Below are 11,985 nucleotides of genomic sequence, written 5' to 3' on the forward strand. Positions count from 1 at the left end.
GGGCGCTGTCGAGCCCCCCTGCCACGCCCGGGTACCAGCTTCAGCCCGGCCCTGATGGCCACGGGTTCTGACCAGTGTGCAAAGTTTCAAGAGTTTTCGTGCACGTTAAGAGCCCCAAAAGTGCCCGAATAGTCGATAAAATAATAATAATAATAATAATAATAATAATAATAATAATAATAATAATCCTAAGGAAAACAATAGGGCCTTCGCCTTTTCAAGGCTTGGGCCCTAAAAATAATCCTAAGGAAAACAATAGGGCCTTCGCCCTTTCAGGGCTTGGGCCCTAACAATAGGGCCTTCGCCCTTTGGGCTTGGGCCCTAATAATCCTAAGGAAAACAATAGGGCCTTCGCCCTTTGGGCTTGGGCCCTAATAATAATAATAATAATAATAATAATAAATAATCCTAAGGAAAACAATAGGGCCTTCGCCCTTTGGGCTTGGGCCCTAATGAGAAGCTGTTTCTTCAACAAAACCACAAAAAGAGCGAGTTTTGTCAATATCAGAATATTTAGAAACAAGATAGATTTTATGAAGGATTTTATAATGAATTTCCTTCATTTTGTTGGAGACACAAAATGTACTTGGCAAAAGCCATGCCTTTCTCCAATTTACATTTGTAACAAAAGAACCCCAATAGAATTTACCCCTTAATCCCTCTGATTACTTTCTTTCATTTGAAAGATTTTGCGAATTTGTCTGTTGTTGCATGCATTTCCGATCTAAAAGGTCAGTAGGCTACCACCGGCTACCACCTAAGCGAAAAGCCGGATAAACACTGTTACCTTTAAAAGGTGATTTTTGCTTAATTGGGTTAAACCTGCTGGGATAGCTTATTATATTTATTGATAACGAGGTATTATATTCCTTTGATGGAACTGGAAATATATGGATATTCAGAAATTGTTTGTAAGTTGAAATGTTACCAAAATCAAACAGCACTGTTTTTAGAATAGGATTTAACAAATGGACCACACCAACAAACCCTGACGTATATACAACTCGACATCGCCCCTGGTGGTACCAAAGTTGTATCCTTATAAAGTATATTGACATAATATTAGCCAATCACAATAGTGTTTCCAGGGATTTCCTTTGAACGACAAGACCTTGAGCCAATCAATAACAACCACACGTTGAAGCAGCTAATGGAAAGTGTCAGTAGTTGTAAGTGGGCGGGCTCTAATCTTATCAGGAGGAGAGGGCCAAGTAGTAGTTGCAAAGCGGAAAGAAAATGGCGGCCGTGGCTGCGGAGCCAGGAGCTGCTGCGGCATCAACAACAGCGGGGGACGGGGTGGAATACGAACCCGAGCCAGGAGAGCATGTGGTCGACCTAGAGGCACACCCCGTCCCGAAAATGGAGCTTTGTCACCAACCCGAGGATGTGGATGCAGTTCAGGAATGCAGCCAGGTCCAACTGGAAATCAGAAGGCCGGACCTTCAAGCCGCGGGAAAAGCCCTCGCTGCCCATGCGGACGGTGAGCTCACCGAAACGAGGGGTTCCTGGGGCCGCTTGGACACTGCTGAGCAGCCCGTGCTTATGGACTACAAGTGTACAGGCGTTTCTGATTACGGGGGCTCCTTCTCGCCGAAGGTGGAGGCTGCAAACGAGGTCAGTCCTCTCGAATCCAGCCCCTGCCTTTTGCTCCCCAGCTCCATCTCAGACTCCCAGCACTCCGTGGTCTCCTTGCATTCCCTTCCCTCTCAGGTTCCGTCGGAGCCTGAAACCGGACTGTCTCTGGCTGTCGAATACGACTCCAATCCCTTGTCAAGCCACCCTACCGATCTGGAGTGTGAACTCATAGGCTTCACGCAGCCTGACCCGGAGCCCGAACCCGCATACGATGCTCTCGGGTCGGAACTCAAATCTCACGAGGATGCTTTTCATGACATCCCGCACCCCTCAGATCACCTGGACTGTCTGTCCAATGCAGAGGAGACCTCGCTTGGAGAATCGGTGGGTCAGAGCTACATTAGTGACTTTTCTACTGTTTCTAGCAAGGACTCTCGGGGACTTCCAACGGTAGTGAATCAGTCGCTCATCTCATCGGTAGAGTCAGAAGAAGTGCGCTTGCATCCTCTTCATCATCATCATCATCATCAGAGCTTCAAAACGGACCTCAGCGAACCCGAGAGGGAGTCGGAGACGAAAGCCCCGGTTCTGTGTGCGGCGGAGGCCGACACGGCGGAGCGCCTGGTGCTCGGGTCCGAGGTTCGAGTCTCGCTGGATCACATCATCGACGATGCGCTCGTGGTGTCGTTTCGCTTAGGCGAGAAGATCTTCTCCGGGGTACTTATGGACCTTTCAAAAAGGTAAACACTATTTTGCGCAAAGAAATTTTAGTGTCCACTTTTACATTCAGCATAACGTTACTTCCCAAAGTTGGCTTTCTTATGTAGCTGTCATAAAGATAGAGTAAAGAGCGTCGTCATTATTACATTTTAGATTATAAATTATCATTATAGTTTGGAGTGTAGGTTAAGCTAAGCTTGTAAGTTATTGGTTTTATCTGTCCTATTTAATAGTTTTACTCATTTTATTCTCCTAAAATGTTTGTTTATAAATAAACTATTATTTACAGGAAATTATTAATTGCGGCGCTGGTGTGACTGGTGAAGTCTTTAAAAAAAAATACTATTTTAATCAACCTTTTTTATGTATAAATTACGATAGTAAAATTGAAGTATTCCAAGTCATAAAAATTACATTATACAAGAATAAACAAAAACAGTGTTGAAGTCATATTCCATGACACTACTATCACTACTTAAATATAAAAAATGTCAGCTACCCTTATTCAGCTTAGTAACTAAGGCTATGTTCAGACTGCAGGTAAATGTGGCTCAAATCCGTAAATGTGGCCCAAAATAAAATAAAAAATGTTTTTTCACATATGTGACTGATCTGTTTTTCTCATGACAGGCTGAGCAGCACAAACAATCAATTCTGATTTGTGCCACTTTCATATGTGGTACTAGGCCTACATCCGAGACAGGTCTGACCAGTCATATTGGAATTCATGCGATTTTTACTTCACTAGTGCAACATTTGTCACAATTCTGCGCTCATCATAGTCACTTCAAAGATTATACATGCTCGAAGTTATCAAGACAGTTGCGAAAGGTAGTCAGTGAAGGACAGTACAGTGATGTGTCAGAACTCACAAGTATTACAGTGACAGCTCTATATACAAGCAAAACACGAGGGCTCTTATTATACATGTTTAAAAACTCTTTTTTTTCTCATCCTCGTCTTTGTTTTTTTAAATTGCCTGGTTTCCGCGGCAGGTCACACTGTAAATAAACACGTAATCACTTACTTTAATGCCCTCCATGTTTACTTTTGTATGACAACGTGCTGCGTGTCATTTTTATCGTTCTTTTGCGCTTGCGGGTCAGTTCAGGACCATTATCTGTTCAAACTGGAATCTGATATTGGCCACATTTAAAAAAAAAAAATAAAAATAAAAAATTGGATCTGAGGAATAAATCGGAATTGAGCACTAAGGCTCGCAGTGTGAGCCTATGTAGACACAAGAACATAATAACCAAGGGGGGAAATGGTGTTATGCTGGTGATTAACACCCTACAAATTGCTCCCACAGTTTGTCTGTCTCAACACCCTTGTTCACACGTTTTCTCTCAGTGTCAGATATGAATCATAGCTGAGCCCAATTTATAGTGCCATCCATGTGGCCTGCAGTGGGATCTCCAGTCTCTCAGTTCAGTTCTCACTTTAGATAAGTCAACATGAAACATTCTTGTGATGTTGCTGTGTAGGGAAGGTGTCTTGAAGAACCTGTCCAGCAACATTGTTAGGAAGTGATTATTACATCAGCTGGAAATTATGGAAGATTTCTCTATGCTGATAGACCATACAAGTCAACCAATTAATTACACAGGCCAGGATTAGTTAAAAGCAAGATTATGCTGTGGGCATAGCCCAAAAATGCCCATCATCTTTATTCTAACACAACTGACACAGACCATGAATTCCCCAAGTGATTTCTCAGCTGAACCCATTAGACGTAAAATATTTACTTGAAGTACCCCCTGAGATTTCAAGTTAATATTTCAATAATTGAATGACTCGTTCGCATGTTCACAGTTCTATGAAGTCGGTTAGTGGTCACATGACATGCAAGTAAATGGATAAACTTTTTAATCTTTTTTTTACTATTTTATTTATTTTGACTTTGTAGATGGACTTTAAAGTGGACACAAGACTCTAGGTTGATAGTGTCTCAGTCCACATATCCACACTGGTATTTTAGAAACCCAATTTAATTGAATAATAATAATACTGTTTTTAACTGCAACTAAAAACAAAGACAGAAAAAATATTTCTATGTGAATTACATTAGAACAATTATTTTACACTACAAGTTTCAATAATATTTATGTCTTAAATCAGGGGTGTGCAATCCTGTTCCTGGAGATCTACCTTCCTGCAAAAGTTCAGTTCCAAACCTGATCAAACACACCTGAAGCAGCTAATTAAGATCTTCAGGAGCACTTGATCATTTCAGAAAGGTGAGTTGGATCAGGGTTGGATCTGAACTCTGCAGGTAGGTAGATCTCCAGGATTGGGCGCCCCTGTCTTAAATTCTTCACATTCAAAAGTTAAAACCCTCAAGCTTTTATATTCGTGGAAATACTAGTGAAATGCTTTAAACATCTGTCCTGAAACATATTGGATATTATGCGAATATATAAATTAAGTAAACCAAGTGCACGTTGCATACTCTAATGCAAGTTAGCTATGAACCAAGCCGATCACTTTGAAACACGCAGCGCATCTGACTACACAGTTGTATAATTAATTCATTAGCATTTGAAAGCATTAGCAGATCATTATATCACTCTTATCCGATTCTGTTTGTAATGTCTGTCACTCTTATTTTGATTTCCTTTTTATGTTTAGATGTAAAGCTCTAGAAAGGTACAATAGAAAATAAAATTACTTGATTTTATCATATCATTCCACCAAATCACAAAACCCCCTTTAGTTCCCTCTTGAACTCCCAGGGGTGTTTGGGGAACCCTGACATGGCAGACCACTATTTAAAGGAATATTCTGGATTTAAAAGTTAAGCTTAAAGGGTTAGTTCACCCAAAAATGATGTCATTAATGACTCACCCTCATGTCGTCCCAAGCCCGTAAGACCTCCGTTCATCTTCGGAACACAGTTTAAGATATTTTAGATTTAGTCCGAGAGCTTTCTGTCCCTCCATTGAAAATGTATGTACGGTATACTGTCCTTGTCCAGAAAGGAAATAAAGACATCATCAAAGTAGTCCATGTGACATCAGTGGGTTAGTTAGAATGTTTTGAAGCATCGAAAATACATTTTGGTCCAAAAATAACAAAAACTACGACTTTATTCAGCATTGTATTCTCTTCCGGTTCTGTTGTCAATCCGCGTTCAGTGACGCTGATGACGTAAGACGCTGCTGCGTCCGTGTTATCTGGTGCGAAAGAGCTTCGTTTACAGTCTGAGGGAGACACGCACGCTGTAAACAAAACAATCTTCGCAAACATGTCTAAGGATTTCGACACAGAGGAAGACTTGCATTTTTTTGCCCAGCCATATTTATTTGAACCCGAATACACGGACACACCAGATAACATGTCAGCAGCGTCTTACGTCACCAGCGTCACTGCGGACTCGTGGACGCGGATTGACAACAGAACCGGAAGAGAATACAATGCTGAATAAAGTCGTAGTTTTTGTTATTTTTGGAGCAAAATGTATTTTCGATGCGTCAAAACATTCTAACTAAGCCACTGATGTCCATTTTCAATGGAGGGACAGAAAGCTCTCGGACTAAATCTAAAATATCTTAAACTGTGTTCCGAAGATGAACGGAGGTCTTATGGGCTTGGAACGACATGAGGGTGAGTCATTAATTACATAATTTTCATTTTTGGGTGAACTAACCCTTTAAGACCTCCATTGTACATGCTTGTTTTTTTATTTGTACAGACTGTGGGATGAAATTAAATTATGTTCTGTACTTCACAGCATGTCACAGATGCTGCTATTGAAGCTTAACTTAATTTAAGTCTTTGTATTCGTTTAAGGCCCCCAGCATTGGTATTTTGTGCTCTAACATGTTAATGATGAAACATGTTACAGCTCTGAATCTCAAACAGAAGCAAAAATATGTTCTTAATTGAGAAAGTGCCACTAGCTCAGCTAATTCCATGCTTCCTGTGAGTAGGGCCATCTGTGAGAGTGTGGGAAAACTCAAACTTCCTCTCTTCAATTTCCATTTTGTCTTTAATGGTTTCAGTGTAATTGCTCATGTTTTGGAGTGGTGACAAGATGGACATATATGGATATTTATTCTATAATTGGTTAAAAACAACTAATGTCCTGGGTGTGGAATAATTTCCTTCTGAAGGTCCCACTTTTCCTAGGGATGCACATGCACCAATACCATTTTTTCAGAACCGATCCGATACCAAAACTTCTGAGTATACCGATCCGATACCATTGCAGTTTTTTTTAATCAAGTAGAATTTCTATAACTCTTGTGTGTTGAACTGATAATCACTCTTTTGTGTGCTAAACACAATCTACTAACTACAGAAAACTTTATTATAAAGAAAAACAACAAAAGAATATATGATCAGAATCTGACAAAAATGCCATTATAAACTAATTAGTGGATAATTCAGCAGTAAAATTTACTCTAGAAAAATCATGAGTGCACAATAATTGTATAAAATCTGAACATTTAGTGAAAATAATACATTATTTAGTGGGGAACAAATAAGAGACATTGGGTCTCATTCATGAAACACGAGCAGAACGATTTTTTGTGTAAATCGTGTGTAAAGTGGTTCTGGCGTAAATTTTCGGATTCATTAAAATGTTCGTATTTTCCAAATGTTAGTTGGTACACAAGAAATCTACACCTGCTCCCAGCCACGCGTGAATAGTGCGCTTAACACCCGAACGTTTTGCTCATTAATAAGGCTGCATTTTAATTCACCTTAATCGGGTACATATTTGCACAGCATTTTGAAAAAATATTATATATAGTAATTACATACGGTTTTTCTTATTATGAGAGCCAGTAATAGCATCTGCGATGGTGGTCCTTCTCCAGTTTGAATACTATTTTTCCGAAGTGAACTAATTCGTTTTTTGCTCTCAAGCTTAATGTCGAACCATTTTCTTCTCACTTATGGGAATGTTCAATTAACAGATGAAACTCCATTAACTGCATCTAATATGCTGCCAAACTTCCTTTTTTTAGGACCCGATACGCCACTATGTACGCTTGAAAATAAAATGTGGCGTTTTGACTGAACTTCTGATAATAAAACTTCAATTTCTGCATCTGAGAATTTTTTTTTTTCATTCGCATTCATGTCATAATGATGCCCATATATAGTTGTCAGTCGGATTTAATGGGCGGGATTTATGGTAATTGAGAATGAACGTGCACGCGCATCCCATTTACGACTGATTGGAATTCATTAACACACACACACACATTTCACTATCACATCTGACGTTTACGAAGTATTTGTGAATCAGGAGAAGAGTTTTCGTGAAGGTCTCTTTACGTGCAAATCACTCGCATATTTACTCGTATATTTACGAATGTTTCATGAATGAGACCCAATAAGTGTAAATCTGGTAAAATGTTACACATTGCTCTTATTGTTGTAAAATACATTCATGAAAAACAAGTAGCCTATATAAAGTATATACTATAAAATTAAGACATATTTTAAATGTATAACGCATGTGTTTAATGAGGCAGCAACATATGATAGGACAGAACAAGAAAGGCTATTAATAATCTTTCATTGGGCAAAAGTATTATATGAAAGGCTCCATTACAATGGGGCAGAAAACGCATATGCGCATCCCGTGGGTAGAATGATGCTCTTGAAGCAACATGGAGTCACAGCGCGCAGCAATTCGAGTCCGCATTGAAAAGTTCAAAGCACAAAGGAAAGACATATTGATGAGTAGTGTATTATACAGTATCTATCTATGCAATAGTTGATTGAGCCTTTTCTTTTAACAGTTTTAATTTTCAGTTACTGTGCGCGTGAAGAACAATTATAGTGCTTTCTACTCTACTCCAGGTAGACACCCGGTAGAAAGTAACATGAATGAATGAATGAATGAATCAATGAGGCATTTATATAGCGCTTTCATATGTACTACTGTACACCCAAAGCGCTTTACAATCATATCAGGGGTTCTCTCCTCAACCAGCATGATTAAGGTACAGCAATAAAGTCCAGCAAAGTTGTTTTATGTGAAACCGCCGCCTTTTTTCTACAAATCAAGTATAATAATAGTGACATTGAATCATCTTGGAGAGTTTCGTATTGACTGTCGTGACCGAGCGCGTCACGCTGTTTGAATGCTGAATGGAGAATGACTGACAGCAACAGCGGAGGGAAGAGTTTACATGAACTTGAATTTAACGACTTAAATATTAATTACAACCTCACATTATACTATAGAATGACTTCAGAACACTTATAATATAGTGCACGAAAACTTAATGGTGCCTTATAATGTTTTTGTGCCTTTTGTGGGGCTTAACAATAACAGAATAGTATACGCACAATATCGGATTTGGATTGGTCTCGTCTGAACGTTACCCGATCCGGCAAAGAATGGCAGTATCGGAGCCGATACCAAGTATCGGTGCAACTTTTCCTCTGTGATGTAACAGCCGCAGTACATCAACTGAACTTGAACGCTGTCAGTGACATGGTGTTGAAGTGGTTTGCCAGACATACTGTCCAGTTTATTTTTAGCTTGCGCTCTGAGGGCTTACTTAATTTGCATTTTCAATGTTAGGCCATTCCCAGTTTCAGCTGTAAGTCAGGAACAATGTATATTCCTCTGACATTCAACAGATCACAGACTCAACACATTTTTTTTTAAGGGAGAGTACTTTGTTGTCACAGTTTTTTACACGTCTCTTATTCTACACCACAGTATCAAAATCACTTGCATTCATTGTACCTTTTTACGTAGTGATACAAATAGACAGGTGGCGATTCACTTCTGAAATAAACTGTATGGTTAGTACTTTACTCTACAATAACAATTAATAATTAATATTCTGCAGAGTAAGTTCTTCTTGGCCCACATTGGATTTTATCCGTTGCTGTACTTCTGCTTTGACAGTTAATCATCAATTTTCCCATCTGTAGTCATGAATACAGACATGATATATAGCCTAAACCTTAGAGGTTTCTGTCCCTCTATTGAAAGTCCAGGTAACCAAAACTGAAATCCATTTGATCAAAGTCAGTGATTTTAAATCCAAGTCTTGTGAAGATATATTTTAAATGAAACCAGAACAATAGTGTTACTAATGCTTAACTTTTTTTTTTGCAAAATAATGATTTAAAACTCTGCAGAATAACTGCAAAATTACAAAGGAACACTAGGCTATGAATGTAATGCTTTCAGACCTCAGAGTAACTCTTCAGTTCTAGGACTGAACAAACAACTCTGCTACATTTTGTTGTTGCATATTCGTATCCATAATCTGTTAGTAGTAATCTAGTATCTTGATATTTGTGTTTAGATTTGAGGAAACGGGGATTAGACCCCAACCTCACTGTTCTGTTCAGTTTAACTTTAGTGTCTTTTCTCATCCTCTGTACCTCAGGTTTGGACCTTATGGGATTCCTATAACTGTGTTCCCCAAGAGAGAGTATAAGGACAAGCCAGAATCTATGCAGCTGAAGACGGAAGCATTCCAATCAGAGACGGATAAGGGTGTTGCTCAAGGAACTAGTGATGCCCCAATTGAGGACCCTGTGGATGCCCCGGATGCCCCTCTGAAGGACCCTGCTGAGACTCCTGCAGCACCCCAGCCCTGTCCCAACCCTCAACCTAACCCATGGACCTCAAAACCCCCTCCTTTGTTTCAGGAGGGGGCCCCTTATCCACCTCCATTGTTCATCAGGGACACCTACAACCAGTCGTTACCTCAGCCTCTACCCCGCAAAATCAAGCGGCCCAAGCGCAGGCTGTATCGAGAGGAGCCCACTTCTATAATGAATGCCATCAAGCTCCGACCAAGACAAGTTCTGTGTGATAAATGTAAAGGGGCTGTGGTGCAAGGGGACAAGCGTGAGACACGCAGAGGCCCCATTTCAGACTGCCGGAGTGACGATGCCAAAAGACGGCGTAATGACAACGCAACGGCAGCTGCTGGTAAGCGGCCCCGTAGTGATCCACGTTCTGAAGAGAAGGGCCGTAGTACCGATGGGCCCAAACGGCAGGGTTCAGCCATACGGGTGTCATCATCCACCGCCTCTTCTCTGGGCCATAGTCAGGTCAAAGGTGCAGCTGCAGGGAACAAAATGGTAAAGGGGGTGTCCACTACAACAACGTCCTCGGCCAACTCTCGAGTGCAGCTCAATGCCAAAAAAGTGCTTCAGAGCAAAAATGTTGACCACTCCAAAGTACGAGAGGTGCTGAAGATGGCCAAGGCTCAGAGAAGACAGAAAGAGACAGTCACAGGCAGTAGCGGAAACACCAAGGCCATAACCAGGGCCGCAGCCCTCCAGGAAGCCCACCAGAAGGTCCACTTCACCCGGCGACTGCAGCAGATTAGTGGAGGTCGAGGTTCCAACCCCCTGCCGCCCAGGATGCGCATCAAGCCCCAAAGGTACCGTAATGAAGAGAACGATTCTTCCTCATGTAAGCCGCCTTGCTTGGAGAAAGTGCCGGGAGGGGGCCGTTTACCACTGCCTAAGCCAGCCGTGCCCCGCTGCACCTCCACACGCTCCTCCTCCTCCTCCTGCTCTGCTAGCCAAGTCGCCACAGCTGTAGAGCCCCAGAGGCCAGACAAACCGATTGAGTCCCCTCTCAACCAGGCCCAACCCGATCCCCTTCCAGCTCCGGAATACAGGGAACCCCAGGCTGAGACAGAGGAACAGGAGGGGCGGGAGGAAAAGCGGGAGACGCGTGGGAGCAAGGCTGGTAACCTAGTGGTCTACATGACCCTTAACCCCAGCCAGCCCGACTCCTCTAGTACATCCATGTGCAGCATCGATAGTGCAGATGACTTAAAGTCATCAAACTCTGAGTGTAGCTCTACCGAAACGTTTGACTTCCCCCCTCCTGGTGATTTGCGTTCGGCCCCTGCCCCTGGCACATCCTCCACTTTTGCCTCTGCCTCTCCCTCTGCTCCTAAGGACGACAAAAAGCGCAGTAAATCCCTCAAAGCTACAGTCTTTTCCAAAAACGTCACAAAGTGCGTTGCCCTGGATGGCAGGACAATTTGTGTTGGGGACATTGTTTGGGCCAAAATCCTTGGCTTCCCCTGGTGGCCCGCCCGCATCCTAGCCATCACAGTGAGTCGCAAAGATAATGGGCTCTTAGTCAGGCAGGAGGCCCGGGTCTCTTGGTTTGGGTCGCCCACCACTTCCTTCCTGGCCATTACTCAGCTTGCCCCATTTCTAGAAAACTTCCAGTCTCGCTTTGACAAGAAGAGAAAGGGCCTGTATCGTAAAGCCATCACTGAGGCTGCCAAGGCTGCCAAGCAGCTCACTCCTGAGGTCCGAGCCTTGCTAACTCAGTTTGAGACGTGAGGTGATATGCCTTGGTAAGGTAGGCAAAACAGGCAACCGAGTTGGCCCTGTACCCCTTCTGACACATCTCAAACTTTGCTGTACCCAGTCAGCTTTCAGAGTGAAACAGAAAAATGTCAGCCAGGCAAAACCAGGACTAATTTATTTTTGTTGAGAAGGCAAGAGAAGGGGATTGAATTGAACGGTTTTCATGTTAAGTATCTAATGTTCGCCCATATGTAACCGGTCTTTTGATCTTGTCATATCATCATACCTTTATTATAATGAAAATGGATGACAGAGATTAGTAGGAAAAGGTTTTATGGGTTCTTGAGTGCCCACAATATTTCAGTTTGCCTTAAACTGAGTTATTCTTGGTCACTATCTGCTGTTAAAGATCCCTGT

At 41.8% G+C, this 11,985-nt stretch overlaps 1 protein-coding gene across 1 annotated transcript; it reads left to right on the forward strand.

Annotated features, from left to right (window-relative positions):
* Positions 1-1,206: 1,206 nt before the first annotated feature.
* On the forward strand, positions 1,207-11,985 carry pwwp2a (PWWP domain containing 2A). Its single transcript, XM_056262037.1, has 2 exons — positions 1,207-2,315; positions 9,669-11,985. The coding sequence occupies exons 1-2, from the start codon at positions 1,237-1,239 to the stop codon at positions 11,599-11,601; spliced, it is 3,012 nt and encodes a 1,003-aa protein (XP_056118012.1). The 5' UTR covers positions 1,207-1,236; the 3' UTR covers positions 11,602-11,985.

The sequence above is a fragment of the Rhinichthys klamathensis genome, unplaced genomic scaffold (genome assembly GCF_029890125.1).
Source record: "Rhinichthys klamathensis goyatoka isolate OS25496 unplaced genomic scaffold, OSU_Roscu_1.1 h1tg000191l_1, whole genome shotgun sequence".
Lineage (NCBI taxonomy): Eukaryota > Metazoa > Chordata > Actinopteri > Cypriniformes > Leuciscidae > Rhinichthys > Rhinichthys klamathensis.

Bases quoted from the DNA above. Each gene is read 5' to 3' on its own strand.
- pwwp2a (XM_056262037.1), top strand. From the start codon at position 1,237: ATGGCGGCCGTGGCTGCGGAGCCAGGAGCTGCTGCGGCATCAACAACA. The intron at 2,316-9,668 runs GTAAACACTATT...TCTGTACCTCAG, and splicing joins CTTATGGACCTTTCAAAAAG to GTTTGGACCTTATGGGATTC.